The following is a 17928-nucleotide window of genomic DNA, read 5'->3' as shown; positions in this document are numbered from 1 at the left end:
TCAAAAGAGCTTGAACAGCACATCTTGAAACACCAGTCTGCTTTGAAATATTTGTCTGGGAGAGACCTTGCTGATGCAGTATAACTACCTATATACTATAATTGGTTGATCATACACCTGACTACAATCCTACAAAATCCCTTTTTTGCAAGTACCTATAAGAATTGATGCTGGTTTGAAGGCAAAGGGTAGTAACACCAAATATTGATGTGATTTAGATTTTTCTTTTGTTCGCTCACTTTGCATTTTGTAAATTGATAAAAATAGACAATCATTATTTAGATTTCTGAAAGCATTCTTAGTTTACAGCATTTTTTCACACCTGCCTAAGACTTTTGCACAGTACTATATATATATATATATATATATATATATATATATATATATATATATGTATATATATATATATGTTTACTTATTTAACTGTCTAGTAAAGTTCAAAGACAGTGTTTAAAAAGTGCAATCCACATGTTAATATGTTTATTACAGTAAATAATAATCTAAATACTACTAAGTGTGGTAAAGCCACATATTTGTTTTATATTTCTGCAATTTGCACTTTAGTTTGTGTGATTTGTTTCTGACTTTCATATGAATGTTTACACCAGGCTTGGTCAGTGCTCAATATACCACTGTGATTGAAGTAGTTAAATAAAATATGTCATTCATATAAATTCATGCATCACCTAATGTCATCATCACATACAGGCCTGGCCTCCAAGAAAGATAATTACACCCTAAAGTTTTACTAGAACTTTTTCAAAAATGCAACAGAGGAGTCATGGAGCAACATAGTTGCACACTAGCTAATTTTGAGTATAAAATCAGTTTTTACAAACTATTATTATTAGATAAATCACTTTTTGGTGGTGTCTGAAAAACGACACACAAAAACGACAAATACCTACAATAATATTTGTTGTTTTTGTGTGTCGTTTTTGTGTGTCGTCTTTGTGTGTAAAATAGTTTAGTGTGGAGTTCCTTTTTAAGGTGAACAATCAATGTATTTACATATGGATGACCTGTTTACCTATCAATCTATTCTCTACTCCTACACTGCCTCCATTTCTGCAGCCAAAAGCTCTTTCTATCAGACAAAATTCAATCATCCTTCTCCAACCCCAAAAAACTCTACTCCATCTTCTCTAACCTCCTTGACCCCACAGTCATCCTCCACCTCCCTTCTACCAAGCCACTTTGTCAACTACTTTATAGAAAAGATAGGTGACATACGCTCTCCACCCCACCTTCTGAAATTTACTTTACATTAAACACATCTTCATCCAGGACTCTATCCTCTTTTACCAACCACCTTGCCCCTTGGTGGAACAAGCTCCCCATTGACTTTAGTAGAACTATGGTCCAGTTTATTTCATGTTTTGTATTGGCCTGGCGTTGAGCTCTGGGATCCCCCTCCCCCGGTGACCCTCGCGTACTACGTGATGTCATTTCACATGAACCGGGGAAGGGGGGGGGGGGGCCCGAAGCTCAACGCCAGGCCAAAACGTCAAATAAACGTATAGTTAACCCTTGTGTTGTCCTCCGGGTCCCGGTGACCTGAAGGACAACTCAAGGGTTAAAAAAAAGAAGATTGCATTACATGTTGCACTTACATGTTGCTGTAGTTTTGGTTATTTGAAGCTAATGCACTTCTCTCTCTGTATGCTTTTCTTCCACATTACCTGTCTGTGATGTGTACACTTCATCTATAGCTTCCACTGGTAATAAGAGTCCACCAGCTTACAGTAATGAATAATCCATACTGTACCTGCAGCCTCCTGGCCCCTATATCCCACTTGTAAAAAAAGGGGTTTACACTGGCCTGTCTGCTCACTCTGTTTGGAGCAGCAGATGAGGATGTGTGTGGGCGAAACAAGCACCGGGGCAGAGGCTACATCTTCTCCCATGCAGAAAGAAAAGACACCAGAAGCAGAGGTTTCCACATGAGAAAAAGGGGGCTCTGTCTTTGTTTCAGCCCATTTGTTCAACTGCTCTCCTCATTAATGTCACTCAATAAGAGGGTTCTGGGTGGCTGCCCCCCCCCCCCCCTTCCACTGGCTCTTGTGCTGTCCTGCTGGCTGCTGCTTCAACACTGGAAGTGTGACCCTGCAGCAGTACTGGCATCAGTGAAGTAGGACATGGAACGCTTTACAGGACTAAGAATGACCACTTGGCCTCTTTGAAAACTGTTTACACATGGTCCAAAGGGAAAAAAAACAGAACCAGACCAGTCAGAAGTAAAGTAGCAGGCTATTTGTTATGGTTTTGGTTTTTTGCTTTGTTTTCTGTTCTAATTTGTATCTGGTATTTTGGTTCTATGTCTTGTCTCCTTGTGTTTGTGTAATTTACAGTCATGTTTTGTATTATGTTCTGTTTCCTGTTTTATTTTGATAGTCTGTTTTCTGTCTTGTCATGTCTAGTTTTGCTTCCTGTGTTTTCCCACCTGTGTGATTGTCTAATGTGCTCCACCTGTTCCCCAGCCCTGGTGTCACCTGTCCCGTGTTGCTCGTTACCTAGTTTATTTAGCTCCTGTGTTTCCTTTGTCTCTTGTCAGATCGTTTTGTGTCCTTGCCCGGTTAATTTGTGTGTTTGAGTGCTTTCCCCGTGTCAGTTCTGTATTACCCTGGGTTTTTGTTCTCCCTTGGTTTTTTGGATACCTTTCTTCTTATTTTGGAATAGTTTTTTTCCTGCTGCTTCCTTGATTCATTTTTGTGTTTCGATTAATAAATCCTTGAGTTCAACCCTTCTCCTGGCTGCCTGCCTCTCCCTGCATTGGGTCCTTTAAACCCTGGAAACGCAACACTATTCGAGTCATTAGCATCAATTATTTTACACTATTAGTTGGTTTATTACTCCTGTAATCTTTATTTGTATCAGTCAATCAAATCCCTTTATTCCCTGCAAACATGATTGGGAACAAAACAAGCTGGCAAGTCATGTTACAGGGGTGAGCTTACTTTAAGTCATGACCTGCAGTTTAAAGCAAATCAGTCTCTGTTTGGTTTGTGGCTTTCATTTTTATTGTATTTGTTATGATTTTGTAGCAGACAATGCCAACTGATAAACAGACAAATGTAAATGAGTCCTCATAAATCGTTTAGAGTTTAAAATTCCAACACAAACAAAGCGGAAGGTAACGGACATCCAGCTGAAAAGAGTGAAATCCGGCAGAATTTCCAACGGCAACGGAGCAATCCCGGAAGTGGAACAACGTGGATATAGACTAGGCATGCACCATGCACCAATTTGCCGGATTGGTATAAGGGCCGAAATTGACTTTATTAATCCGATCGTCGGCCAGATGTGACTGTGACTTAGTAGTATTGTTTGCAGTATAATTCACTTCTACACTGCTGTGGTAAATGGACAGCTGTGCATGTGCATTTTTTATCATTACATTACTTCATGATCAAAAACTAGTAGTGAGTCGACAACTTTGCTTACACAGCCAAACATCAAGCAAGCGCAACAAGACAAGACATAGAAGCTGCTTAACCTGGTTCCGCTCATCCAGCCGCGGTTCTGGCACGACACTGCCAACGCTCCGCATCAGCATTCCTCCCCGCTCTGGGCCTGAAAACCTACTCCTCCCAGCGGTCCAAAGCTCCTGTTCTCGTGGCGTAAACACTCCCCCAGTGCTCGGAGCTTCCAGCGCTGGCAGTACGGCTAAATGAGCTAACTAGGTGACAGCAGCTACAATTAGCAGCAGTTTGCGCTTAGCTTTACGTTGGCAACAAGTAAAGCTTTCTTTCCATCAGGAAATTCGTAAATCAACTCAAAGGTAAAACCAGACAACATTTATCCATAAATATTTTACACTTTTACCAAAATCAGTGACAGGTGGTGGTATATGACTAAGTGTCGTAAAGCGTCGTAAAGCACTTCACCTTGGAGATTCAACCCGCTACTAGGGATGCAACGGTATGAAAATTTAACCTCACGGTTATAGTGACCAAAATTATCATGGTTTTCGGTATTATCGTGGTATTTTTAAAAGTGTGTTCAATATGTTCAGAAAGCACTGAAATAGTTTCAAAAAGTGTAACAGTGTTTATTGTATTACCAAAATATAGGCAATGGGCTTGTAAAACTACTGAAAACCCGCTGTAGGGTGTCCGGTAAGAACTTGAACCAGAGATGTCTGACTTTGAGATCCAGGAAGATTTATTTACAACTCGAACATGAAGTTAACTATGAAGTTGTATTTGACGTTACATGTGAAGTTGGATGTGGTTCTGAAATATAAACAAATAATAATGCAAATTAATAAGCATCTGACTTACTATGAACATTATTTACCAAAACTAAATGTTATAGCCACCAGCATATAACAAGAAACAATACTAAGAATTACATTAATTTCTCTGTAATAATTAACATAAATGTAACATATTGCTCAGTAACACAAACTGAGAATAAGCCACATCTATTACAGCACACATATCCATAACGGAGCAAACAGTGTAATACACCTTTAATAGCTAAGCACATGGCTCCACAGCGCTAGTCTGTTTACTGGCGATTGCACCTTGCTAGCAAATTGCCCTGACACAACCTGAATATCAACACGTGGTTGCACAAGTAATATTTAACAATCTGCACATCTATCAGCTATACAATAAGAAACACAGCAACAGCAATATTATCAAGGTGATAAAATAAATAAATATATATATATATATATATATATATATATATATATATATATATATATATATATATATGACAATGTTCAAAGTTTCCATGGCTGAAGCTGCGGCGGGGAGCTGTGGTCTTAGGGTCTTAGGTGCCTCAAGGGGCGGTAACCCTCGAACACCGTGGTGGACACCGGTGGTCAGGGAAGCCATCCGACTGAAGGAGTCTTTCCGGGATATGTTATCCCGGAGGACTCCAGAGGCAGTTGCAAGGTACCGAAGGGCCCGAAGAGCTGCAGCCTCTGCCGTGAAAGAGGCAAAGCAGCGGGTGTGGGAGAAGTTTGGAGAAGACAGAAGAAGGACTTTCGGTTGGCACCAAGGTACTTCTGGAAAACCGTTCGCCACCTCAGGAGGGGGAAGCGGAGAAACCATCCAAGCTGTGTACAGTAAGGATGGGACGCTGTTGACCTCAACTGAGGAGGTAATAGGGCGGTGGAAGGAGCACTTTGAGGAACTCCTAAATCCAGCTAATACGCCCTCTATGGTAGAGCCAGAGCTGGAGGTAGTTAAACAACACAGTCTACTCCAAGGTGCTGGAAAGGAGGGTTCGGCCGATAGTCGAACCTCAGGTTGAAGAGGAACAATGTGGATTCCGTCATGGTCGTGGAACAACGGATCAGATCTTCACTCTTGCAAGGATCCTGGAGGGAGCCTGGGAGTATGCCCAACCGGTCTACATGTGCTTTGTGGATCTGGAACAGGCGTATGACTGGGTCCCCCGGGAGATACTGTGGGAGGTGTATGGGGTGAGGGGGTCCCTTCTCAGGGCCATCCAATCTCTGTACGACGAATTCCTCAAGAGGGTGGCTGGCGTCTCCCTTAGAGATAGGGTGAGAAGCACAGTCATCCGTGAGGAGCTCGGAGTAGAGCCTCTGCTCCTTCGCGTCGAAAAGAGCCAATTGAGGTGGTTCGGGCATCTGGTAAGGATGCCCCCTGGGCGCCTCCCTAGGGAGGTGTTCCAGGCACGTCCAGCTGGGAGAAGGCCTCGGGGAAGACCCAGGACTAGGTGGAGGGATTATATCTCCAACCTGGCCTGGGAACGCCTCGGGATCCCCCAGTCGGAGCTGGTTAATGTGGCTCGGGAAAGGGAAGTTTGGGGTCTCCTGCTGGAACTGCTACCCCCGCGACCCGATACCGGATAAGCGGACGAAGATGGATGGATGGAAGTCCGAAAACGAGAAAGGAATGATAAAGAAAAAAGTCAGTTTACAGCTACTGTTCTGTCCCCTTCTCCTGCCTGAGTGCGAGTGATTGGCAGGAGATCAAAGCGATGACTCTCGTCACATCATCTCAGAAGAGAGAGCAAGTGTTACTATGGCCTTTTTTACAAGGCTGATAAATGTCCTGAGCGCTGTCATCTCCTCCTTCCCCCATGATTCCAACTTCAAGAAACGCACTGTAGGCTACGCAGTGCGCGAGAGACTCGGATGAAGCTGGGAACACACGGTTTCCACACCGTGGTAATCCTCCGTGATAATAATTATGTTTTAAATGAAAACGGTATTGTTATCATCAACATCAACATTTTTAACGTGGTTTACCGTTACACCAGTAATCGTTACATTCCTACCCGCTACCCAAAGTTACATAGAACGCCTGGTCTTCGGGGCACGCAGTGAGAATGACAGGTGTCACAACCTGTTCTTTCATTTACCTGCTGCCTATGTAATGTTCCACTCACCCCATTTCTGTGTCACTCCAACCTCATCTGCTCTGCAAAGTCACTACTTAAGCCTTCCAGTTCACTTACTCACTGCCAGATTGTTCTCTGTGTTCAAATGGCAGACTTTCCAATGTTCTCCAGTTTGATTCTGTTACCAACCCTGCCTGTTCTTGATTCTCCTGCCTTGCAGTGTTCCTGGGAACCAGACCTGCTTTTCGTCACTGACTACGATTCCTGCCTTCAGACCTGGATTCTGTGAACTGTGTGTAAGCGTGAGCACGCCTTCGTTCAAGCCTTGTGCCTCTCTGTTGCAATCAAAGATTCCCAGCATTCAAGTCAAGAGTGCTATAAATAAAGATAGTGCTAGTGTGTTTCCTGCTGACAAAAAAATAAGGGTCATTATTACCAACTGTGCCAGTTTTCCGTGTGCTGCCTTTGGGTCCTAACCTCCCCCATAACAACAGGCACCGTTCTTCCTATTACAAGTCTGATGATGATGTTGTTATTTTAAGGTAAAATAGTTATGCAATGTCGCTTTAAATAGTTTTCTGATCGTCATTACGAAATTCAATGTTTCAGCTATTAGTTACATTTATTAAGTAATGATGGGCCGTGCAATCTCATAAGCACCACAGCATCCCTGACCTTACGTAACAATAATTACAAGAATCATCACAATGAGTTCCACACAGAGGGACTGGGCACACAGCAATGCATGGGTCTCCTTTCAAAAACCGCTCACAGACTGCAGCTAATTTAGAATGCAGCTGCCTGAGTATTATCCGAAACCTCCACTGGCTGTCAAATTGAAATGGCAAACACCTAATATGACATGGAACGTGCACTTGTAATTCAATAAATCACCCACATTTCAAATGTGCCAATATATCAGGCATAATCTTTACAACCATCCCTACAATGATGTAATGTATTCTAAAGCAGTTACTCTCTGAAGCAATGACCAACTCTGTGATGCACACCTACTGATAAGTTCTTCTGGATAAAACAGCTCCCAAATCAGTGATGTAAATGTCAAATTCAACAAGATATGACTATGTCAAAAATGAGCAGTCATTTGTCTGAGACAATAATGATGAATCTCAGTGATGTTGAGATCAAAATTGTTGGTTTAATCCTGTTCTCACTGGTGCCCAGCATCCTGATCCTACAGTACAGAGACTCATTTCTGGATTTGATATCAGCCTTTTAGTAGAGATTAGATATCCCACTCTGACAGTATGACATACGTATATATTTGTATTTACACTCCACTGTGCTGTGGAATATGACAGCACATGTGATATAGAAAAGTCACGAAGACACCTTTTATATAAAGTGCATGAATAAATGTGTAGCTAGTGTAGTTCAGGGCAGGGCATGGTGAAGGGAAACATTGGTCAAAATTGCTTTCCATAATGGTAAAATAATCCCCCCCCAAAAAAATGGCATGTGCTTTAACTTCTGGATTGTTTATTCACTGAAATCCTTACAATAATACAACCATCTATCAGAAAGTACCAGAGGGATATTTTACGAAACCTAGATAGCGGATTAAGCTGGGATTTTCCAGTTATGCTGGCTGAATTGCTGGCATTGACTCAGTTTAAATAAAATAAGTGGCATATAAATTACCATGGAGATTTATTCTGTGCAGCTAGCCTGCTCCCAACCAGGCTAACAGCCAGGCTTTATTAATCCCAGTGCCTTTTCTGTGTAGTCAGCAATCCCTCTGATGGACTTTACCTTATTTTTATACGCGTGCATTAAAATACCACATGTACATATATTACCATTCAGTTAACTACTATTATTATTTCTAAATGTATTCATGTCATTGATGTTTGTGAAGACTGCTGTTCATATTGTTGTTAGAGGTTTGAATATAAATATATTATTGCTGTTGTTGAAACAATTAGAAATGGATGATGAAATGCAAAGGTATTTTCACCAAAGTGAAAGTCATTTGTATGTATTCCTTGAATTTATTACTGTATGCACCACATTGACTGATTGATTGGAGGTCACACAGGGCTTTTAAGCGGGGGAGCGGAGTTAACATGACCAGCCAGCAGTCACCTAATTTCGTAGGATATCAAACAAATTGTTGTATCATACAAACCCATTTGTAAGAAAGCATTGCCTATAAACACGTGTTTCTATATTAACAATTACAATAGCAACAATGGAAGACCGGTTAGAGACCAATACGTTGTTAATTATTTTAGTTGATTTGTCTTTTTTATGTATTATTATACAATAAAGGATAATGTTACTATTCCATGTGAATTTTCTTTTTCATTTCATTACACACTTTGTTTTATTTGTCTGTTAATTTGTCTTAGCTTCACTATCTTTACCTTAAAAGGACAAACAAACCATTTAGTAGAGCATGTTTTTAGAAAATGATTTGAGCCTTATTAGACTTTTTTGTTATTGTTTAAACTCACATACATCTGTTCAGTATGACCTCTGAAATATTTACTATACCTATATAGTACCATATACCTATGAACAAAGCCTTATGTCTGGAGCGACCAGGGGTCTCATTTATAAACGTGGCGTACGCACAAAACGGGGCTGAAAATGTGCATACGCCACGTCCCACGCTAAGGTTGTGATTTAGAAAAAACAAACGAGAATGTGCGGTCCTCCACGCAAACTCTGACCCATGCGTACGCACATTTTGGAGACAAAATAGGAATTGGCGACGCACATGGTGAGGTGGTGATCTGAAGTCAGACTGCAGAAAGTAAATGGGAATAACGATTACTCGTAATATTTTCAAGTATTGATGCCTCACGCACATTTTTTCACTCCATATCATCCACGTTACCATCAAGATTAAATCCAGCAGTGTTATTTGCGCTTCTACTGAGTGATAATTGTTCCATAAACACCTCCAACTCAAATCTTAAATAAAAAATTGTTCTTAATGTTTAATCGGTGCTGTCTCGCCGTCACATTGTCCGCTACAGAGCGCAGGAGGAGGAGATGGCCGACTGCATGGATTACAGAATAGCGTCAAATACCGTAGCATTAGATAACGGCAGAACACAGTGTAAATAACTAATTATCTGTCTTTAATACTGTGCATATATCATCAAATGTCAAAGTCTGAAAATACAGCCGTTAAGCTCTCACGTTAATGTCCTCATTATCAGGCCGAACTTTAATACTGTTTGTGACAAAACCTGCATGAAGAAAAGTGTGTTTGCCTATTGCACTTTCTTTCGTCTTCAAATTGTATCTCGGGGTGGGGGATACCACTAGTTGATGCTGTGTTGCGTAATGCTGCATGATGGCACGGCTGGCCCTGCAGGAGGACTACGCTAATGGAAGAATCAGGAGAAAAAGAGACTTCAGGGACCATGACAATGACTGGCTAATATGCCGATTTAGATTCCCTAAAGCTGAGCTCTTGGATCTATGTACTGAATCGGGTCCAGTAGAGAGGGCAACGCGCCGGAATCGTGCCATCCCAGTCCATCCCGGTCCAAATACAGGTCCTCGCCACTCTGGGGGCAACCGGCTGTTTCCAGAAGGAAATGTCAGACAGCTAAGTGTTTTTTTATTTATTTTTTTATTATAAATATTATTTATAATCTTCAACTTTATCACTAAGGCTTGTTTGGATATAATATATAGTTCTGTTAAATCTTATTATATACGTCTGGTATATCGAAGCTGTTCCCGAGTGCTGTAATGCCTGCCGTTTTGGACGTATTATTAATACATGTAGTTATAGATTGACTACATAGACACTGTGCAAGAACAGGCCAAAATTATAATTCAATTTGCAGCAATTCCTGAACGTCTGAGAAGTTTTTTGCTTTTTCTCCACCAGTCATCATCATTCGGTGTAACAACTGCCAGTGTCATTCATATACTGATCAGCATTCACGAGGTACTTTGCATTGACTATTTATGGTTAAAAATGGGCGTGTACAGGGCGGGATAAGAGGCTGATCCACGTACGCACACTTGTAGGTAATCTCTGATTTATAAAGGGAACATTGCTTACAGGTGTGCGTACACACGGTTTTATAAATCTGACCTTTTTTTGGTGTGCGCCATTTTGGGCTTTTGGGCGTACGTACCCTTATAGTAAGGATCCTACACACAGTTTTATAAATGAGACCCCTGCTAACTGGCAGGGAGAGAGATTTCTAAACTGCACTTCCTGTCCTTATGTCCACTCGTAATAAAACAGCTCATACCTTAGGAATGGTAGGACAGAAAATGTTAGTTGAAACCTTGACTTTTTCAATCCGCGGTATACCTTGAAAACGGTAATTGGCCTATGCCTACTGCGTAGCGATCAAAGACCGTATATAAAGATGTAGGATAGGCGCTCACCAGATCTGCTGTCATTGCTTGAATTGGAGGACAGAAGTTGATCCACGTTCCCCACTTTTTGCCACAGCTGATAAATTATCCGGACTTCTTTCAGCATTTTGATAGCTGTCCTCCAGAGTGAACAGAGCTGCGTCCATGGATGGCAACGATGTGTTATACTTAGCAACGGTCTGTTATCAAGAAATAACAGACCGCAGAATGCCTTAGAATTCAACCAAGCCATGTAATAATAAGATATAGTGACTCAAAATGTTCTCTTATAGCGACGGTGAAAATACAGATGCATTTTTTTAAAAGTTCCGATCTGATTCTGTTACCTAAATATGGATATATGCTGATACCAATACTGATACCAGAGCTCTTTCTGCATAAAATTTGCTTTGCATTTTGCATTAAATTTAAAGGTATTCCAAAGCAATGTATTCAACCTGATTTCATACAAAAACTCTCTTAATGTTTTGAAAACACCTCAACAAATCAAACAGCAATGCATTATTAACTACTAGGAAGTAGATTTTTATACATGAGTTCAAAAGTAATATCAAAGAATGCAATGGCAAATTGACAACTCCTTTTATGAGGTTGAACAAGTGAATATTTAAAATAAAAGTGCAAGAACTGTGTAAAGAAATAGATATCTTCACTACCCCAAAAAAAACAACTAAGATTTAAATAACGATGTGCGTTGATGGCTGCGTTCCCATGGAAACCTTGCTAACCTTTAGATAAGTTGGAAAATAGCTATATAAAGCACTGAATTTGACAAATGTATGGTTCATCAGACCACAAATCAAACAAGACTTAACTAGCTAGCGCACCCCATGGTCCCTCTGCCTCACTCCCCGCCGCTAGGAGACTACTTTGCCAGGAGGAGAGTGGGCAGCAGCTCCGGAGACAGACCTTCAGTTAGCGGCTGTAGCTAGTAGGGCTGTTGGAACGAATACCGAAAGTCGAATATAATTAGAATACTAAAAAAATAATTACTATTCGAATGCTGAAATCACTATTCGAATGTGACTTTTTTATAAATATGTTGGCTAACGTTAGCTAATCTCCCTCTTCTCGCCTTGGCCTACCCGCATGTGTCACTCATGTCATGTCTTATGAACAATAAGTTAGCGGGAGTGAGAAACACAAGGCACTGTGAGGTCTAAGCTAACGTTATGTACAGAGTAACTTTAGTACAGGGGTGAGTGACAGGCTGCGACTGAAGGACATGGTCTAGACCTACTCTATCTGTAAACTGTCTCGAGATAACTCTTGTTATGATTTGATACTATAAATAAAATTGAATTGAAATAGTTTTAACATGACTTTAAAATCGGAGCTCCTCATTCTAGTGATGGTCAAATGAAGCTTCGCGAACCACTGTCCTTATTTTCTGAGCTCACTAGATGGCGCTCTCCCATCTAGTGAGCTCAGAAAATAAAGACAGTGGTTCGCGAAGCTTCATTTGACCATCACTATCTCATTCACCCACTGGCAAAAAGTCAGCTGGATGCCGGCCGTGCACTGGCAGCCTGGAGGGAGGGTGCCTTAATCTGCATGTACAACATAAGCCTAGGTCGGGCTCAGGCATGCTTCAAACTCACAGTGTGAGCGGTACCGGAGCGGAATGGAGAAGGAGACAAGGCGATGCTAGAACTTTCACTCTGCGCTCAATCCAAAATCGTCCCACTCACTTGTGCTTTGCTCACATGCTCTGATGCAGAATAATATTCCTGCAAAGTCAGCCTCCAAATTGGAATAAAGATAAAGACATTTATACTATATATATGTTATAAAAGAATAGACTACTGCAGGAATAAATGCATTTGAAAAGTTAATTTAGGAACTATTTTATAACAGCTGAGATTAAAAATATTTTTTAAGGCATTAACTGCGATGGTTTGAATGACTTAAATTTGTGCAGAAGGAAAAAGTCAATACCATGACGGCCCTAGTTGTAACAACTCAAATTTAGCCAGCATAAACCCCAGTGCTGGGGTTCGCAGTGGGCCTAGTGGGTCTAACTAAAACAGCAGCAACAGAAAGTTGAAAGCACAGACAGGGAGTAGGTCAGTCCGATATACGATGATGATATCTCTCCCTCTCTCTCTCTCTATTAATCACTCTATTATAGTTGTTGAAAACAGCTGAAAAAACATTCTCAGAGATAGGCCTTTTTTATATAACATATGCTTTTTAATTTATATAATTTTTCATTTACATGTGTTGCAGTTGTATATTTTCAACCCGGGAAGGTCGGTTTTAATAAAAGGGGCTTATGACATCTGACGTGGCTTTAAATTACAACTGAACATTGTGCCCCATTTATAGCAAATACTTATATTGTGATAGTGTGTATCGCCATTTAATTTGGTCCATATCGGTATCGGCCCCTGGCAAATCTACTGTAGTTTAAAATGCAGATCATATCCACTGTAGCACCAACTACTTATTTTATGTAAAAAAAGAGCCATGACAACACATAAAATGAAGCAAAAGTTAAAATAGCTTGTGGCCATGCGAATGATAACTGATGTCCTTTAGAACCACATGTGGAAGTACAACTGCAGGTCCTGTTTAACCTGAAGCCATTCTACACTGTGCACTGCTCTGCAGCTCTCAGCTACTTTTCAGCTTCTGGCTGCACAACCTGGTTGTCTGTGGCTCGAGTTTATTGCTATGAATGTCCTTGAGTCAATTTTATGCATATTCAAATAATGAATGCAAAAGCTTCCCCGCTCAGCACCCAAAACAGCTCACAAAGGAGAGAAATATCAAAGATTTGTTGATATCTGCAAAATAGCACTGTACAGTATATGCTTCTACACTGTCACAACAGTCACTAACAATGCTGTTCAAACTGCCAGCTTTGACTCAAACACGTGTATTTCAATCAGACAAAAAAACTGAGCGTACAAACATGCCTCTTGCTGGTAGTCAATTTTACAGTAACATCCGATCTTAAAGAGAGCATGTTTTCTGGCTTTGAGCACCCTGGCTTTGCCAGTTCACTTTAAAACCTCAACTACCAAAGTGTTTTCTCAACCAAATTTCTCTGTGTGATCAAAATCATTCACCAAACAATCACACTGCATTGATTTTGAGTTGATGACATGGAAATGGATAGAACCAAAACACCAGACCAACTCATTCTGACAGCAAGATAATTTTAAGAATATGTGACAACCTCTGCATAGCATAAAGGAAAAAAGGCCTCTTACCTTGGGCTGAGCACGTCTAGGAAAGGCAACTTTAGGATCAATCTGTAGGAGGGGAAGCACATAACGATGAGTCACTGAACAAAGACACCAAGACAGCTCAAATACATTGGGGGGGATTATTGGGGGAGGTAAGCAATAGTATAGTATAGTATAACTAGAGATGCCCCGATCGCGTTTTTAGCTGCCAATACTGATTGTCGATCATCATTGAGGGCCGATACAAATCATTTTGTGTCGTTTTGTTTAGTTATAGCAGCTGATATACTGTACCTGTATTATAGTGTTGGCCAGTTTGCCATTTTAGCAAGGGGAGGCTCCTTTTAGTCAAAGCTCGGCTCAACACTTTTTCGGCTGTTTTTATTGTTTGTATGCTCCAACCAATGGTGCAGAGAGGAATATCTTTTTAGAAAAGGTAAATTATATTTTAAATGACTGTGGATCAGATGATTTTTAATTCTTGGGTGGGGATTTTATTATACTGAAAATTACATTTTAGACCGAAATCATAGAGCAGAGCCTCACCAACATCCCAGCATGCTCTGAGGTGGCTGATATCCACTAATGGCCTGGTGGATGTGTGGAGGAGGATAGACACAGACTGCAGGCAGTACACATGGTCCCACCTCAGAGAGAGTAGGATCTCCTCAGCCAGACTAGATAGTTGTTTATTGTTCTAAACACCATTTAATATTTTTAAATTGTGCAAGATAGTCCCAGCTGTTTTTACTGACCATTCCTCGGTCATGTTTTTATCAGTAATGTTACTTAACTACTGTTAAGCTTACTGACATTTTACCTGGTTTCAACTTTTGAGTGCCTATTTATTTCTAGGGTGTTTTTAGACAAAGAAAGGATGATTTTAGCAGTCTAAGGCAGTGGTGGGACCATGGCAAGACTGAAATCAAGCATTTGTGTCAACACTACACACTCAACATCACACAAGACATTACCAGATAGATGAAGGACCTGGAGATAGATATAGTGAAACTCAAGAAATTAAGTAAATCCACAGGAAATCAAGGACATATTTAAGTCCTCAAATGTCAAAAAATTGGCTTTAGCCAACCTGCTGAACAGCAAAGTAAAGGATGCACTGGTCAGGTCCCGTTTCCAAGCCATCTCAGAGATGGATGCTCCATCTAGCTTTTTCTTTAGCCTGGAGAAAAAGAACAGCAGAGGAGGGTAATCCACACTCTGCCTTTCAGACACAGGGCAGGAGATCATGGAGCCAAGTCAGATCCGAAGGCAACTGTAGAGTTTTTTCCCCTCCCTCTACTTGAGTGAGTATGAAGAACAAAATCCTCTGTTGGAGAAGTTCACTGGTGGACTCGAGGCCTGTGTGTAATGTGTTTAATAACAATAAGTGTAAAAATGTAATTTCCCCTTGCGCGGTCAATAAAGTATCACTTAATCGTAATCTTACCTCAGGTCCCTGTGGTGAGAAACTCATCCATGCTGCTCTGCAGAGCATGCAGGGAAGGAAGGCTCCAGGCATTGATGGCCTAAAGCCCCTGACACACCAACCTGACGGCCAACCGTTGCCAGGCGCTGACTTGAGCATACGTTATTGATATGCACGCGCGAGATGTAATACGTCTCCATAACAGCAGGCAGCACTAATCTGTATTGTCGCCCAAAAAATGAAAACCGGCAGCTGATTGGACGAACGCGTCATGTGGGTCTGGCTGCTCCAGGATTTTTCATAAATGCGAAAAATTGTAATGGCGGCTTCGTTCGGAATACAATCTCATATTTTACAAAGATAGTTCACCGAAATGTGTTTCTGAAAACATTTTAAGCGAGAAATAGGCCATGCAGTTGCTGAATCTGTCTTCATTTCAGATCGACAAAGGTCAGTTTAAAAGATTTTCATCAGATTTTGAGAGTTTATTTTTTTAGTTAGTCTCACTCATCCCGCTCGAGGAAAGTAAGAATTGAACTGATCTCGAACAGAGATCTCAAAGGGAAACGTGTCCTCACAAACAGAGGGTTTTCGGCCAACATGTGCTCAGAGACAAAGAGGTCTGGGCCTACTCGTAAATTCCAGAGCCTTTTCACCAAACTCCTACAGGTCACCACAAGGAAAAAGACCACAAAATGGCCGGAGGGAGGGGCTGCAGATAAGCACCTTCCTGGAACTTTGATTCTTCCAATTGGTTCAGAGGTTCCTTAAACACAGCATGAGGTCGGGGCCTATAAAACCTTCAGACACACCATTTTCCATTGTCTTCCACTGGTGGCTCACGCTGCTGAAGGAAGCACACAAGCGCTTGTGCTAAAAACAAAGTGGATTTAATTAAGGGGATCCTGGAAACACACGTCGTGTTTCAACGCGGACACCGTTGTTTCTTCAAAGTCGACTATGGCTTTTTCCCCGCTGCCCTGGGGACCAGAAAGTTTCTCCGTTGCCGCTGACGAGCGACATGGGCCGTTCTGTTTTAACGTGGAAAGCTATGGACAGACACGAACAGACTGAACACACAGTAAGAAGGCTTAAGGTTTTCTGGGCAGAGGAATACTGTGTTTTATTAATGTGTAGAGGCTAATGTTGCCATTGTTTACCATTAATGTGATTTGTGATTAATAATGTTTTACTTAATAATCTGATCGGACTGTTGAGTCCAATCTATTTTCTGTGAATGCACTCTGATCACAGTGCAATGTTGATATGTTGTGTTGAATATTGCAGCTAGCTTGTTCAGACTGTAAATGCTATTTGTGCTTCTCCCACTGCTGAGGAGTTTAGTTACTGCTCGGCGAGATAATAATTTCCGTCGGTCCGTCTGTTCACAGCCGCGAGGCGACGAGAACGCCACCCCGCGGTCTGTGTAGACCGGCGTAGCCGTGTTATCTCTGCAGAGAATCAGCTGTTTAGCACACCAGAGTGGTTATAATGAACGTCCCCTCAGTCAGACAAAATTCTCAGAGTCTGCCCTAATTTCACGTTGACCCAGAATGAGAAACGTGAGAGGGCTGATCATTATCGATAACTAAGATCTAAGTGTGTCTCTTTCTTTTCTTTCCTCTTTCACTAACCGCTCAACCACATACACACACACACGTACGAACAACTGCGCTCTGTGGAGTGTCTTTTTGTCAGCAACACATTGGGTGGAGAGCTAACTAGCTAACTGGCTAGCTTAGCCACGTGGAGCTGAAACACAGCCCACCACCGCCCTCTTGAGGCTAAACAGCTTTTGTGCAGCTAACACATAGCCTAGCGTCAATGAGCTAACGGCTAATCTGGGCGTGGCCGAGCAACCCGTCATCCCCCTCCTCCTCGCACTCTCTCCCTCTCACACACACACACACAAACACACACACACACACACACACACTCACACAGATCACATGCTGGTTTGTTTTTGTTTTGTTGTAGTTAAAAAAGGTATATTGGTTTTAATTGATCAAAGGATTATTGATCTGCCATTGATAATTTTGAAGTTAATAAATTCTACTATATTTTAAATAGCAGTTGTCTGTGATTATTTGTGTACTTATTGTAATAACCAGCTGGTTAAACAGGTCGTTGCTTGAATTCACCCTTCCCTTTGTTCCTTTAGAATATACCAGATAAATTAATCAAATTAATTCAGATCGGTATTTTAAAGGGAATACCACCAAAATGAGACTCACAGTTTGATTATTGGTCCCTGTGGTCCAGGATGGTGCCCCGTTTTGATTGTTTATCGATTTGATTAAGTTATTAATAACCATATTCATAACTTTAATAATATTGATAAAACATCTTTGACAATTTGCCAATAATTAAATCTGTACACCTACGAATTCCCGACACCGGGTTAGCACTCCACCAATCAGATTGGTCATTGAGTCCGACTGCCCGCCCTCCGACCCAGCAAGTCAGGTCGGCCAAAATGAAGGCCGACGGCCCCTCCAACGGATGACGGCACGGAACACACCAAACAGACTTGAGTCACTGACCTCGCCAGGCTGTCCGATGGCTAATTATCGGGTTGGTGTGTCAGGGCCTTTACAGTTGAGT

General features: G+C 41.4%; 1 protein-coding gene across 1 annotated transcript in view; it reads right to left on the bottom strand.

Annotated features, from left to right (window-relative positions):
• LOC144513768 (RNA-binding protein Musashi homolog 2-like) overlaps window positions 1-17928 on the bottom strand; it is a 375361-nt gene that overhangs the window by 346600 nt on the left and 10833 nt on the right. The window contains exon 5 of the mRNA XM_078244953.1: window positions 13923-13964. Coding sequence (XP_078101079.1) covers window positions 13923-13964 — 42 coding nt within the window. The remainder of the gene's footprint in view (window positions 1-13922; window positions 13965-17928) is intronic.

This window comes from Sander vitreus, chromosome 3 (genome assembly GCF_031162955.1).
Source record: "Sander vitreus isolate 19-12246 chromosome 3, sanVit1, whole genome shotgun sequence".
Lineage (NCBI taxonomy): Eukaryota > Metazoa > Chordata > Actinopteri > Perciformes > Percidae > Sander > Sander vitreus.
This window is presented reverse-complemented; position numbering and strand designations above follow the sequence as displayed.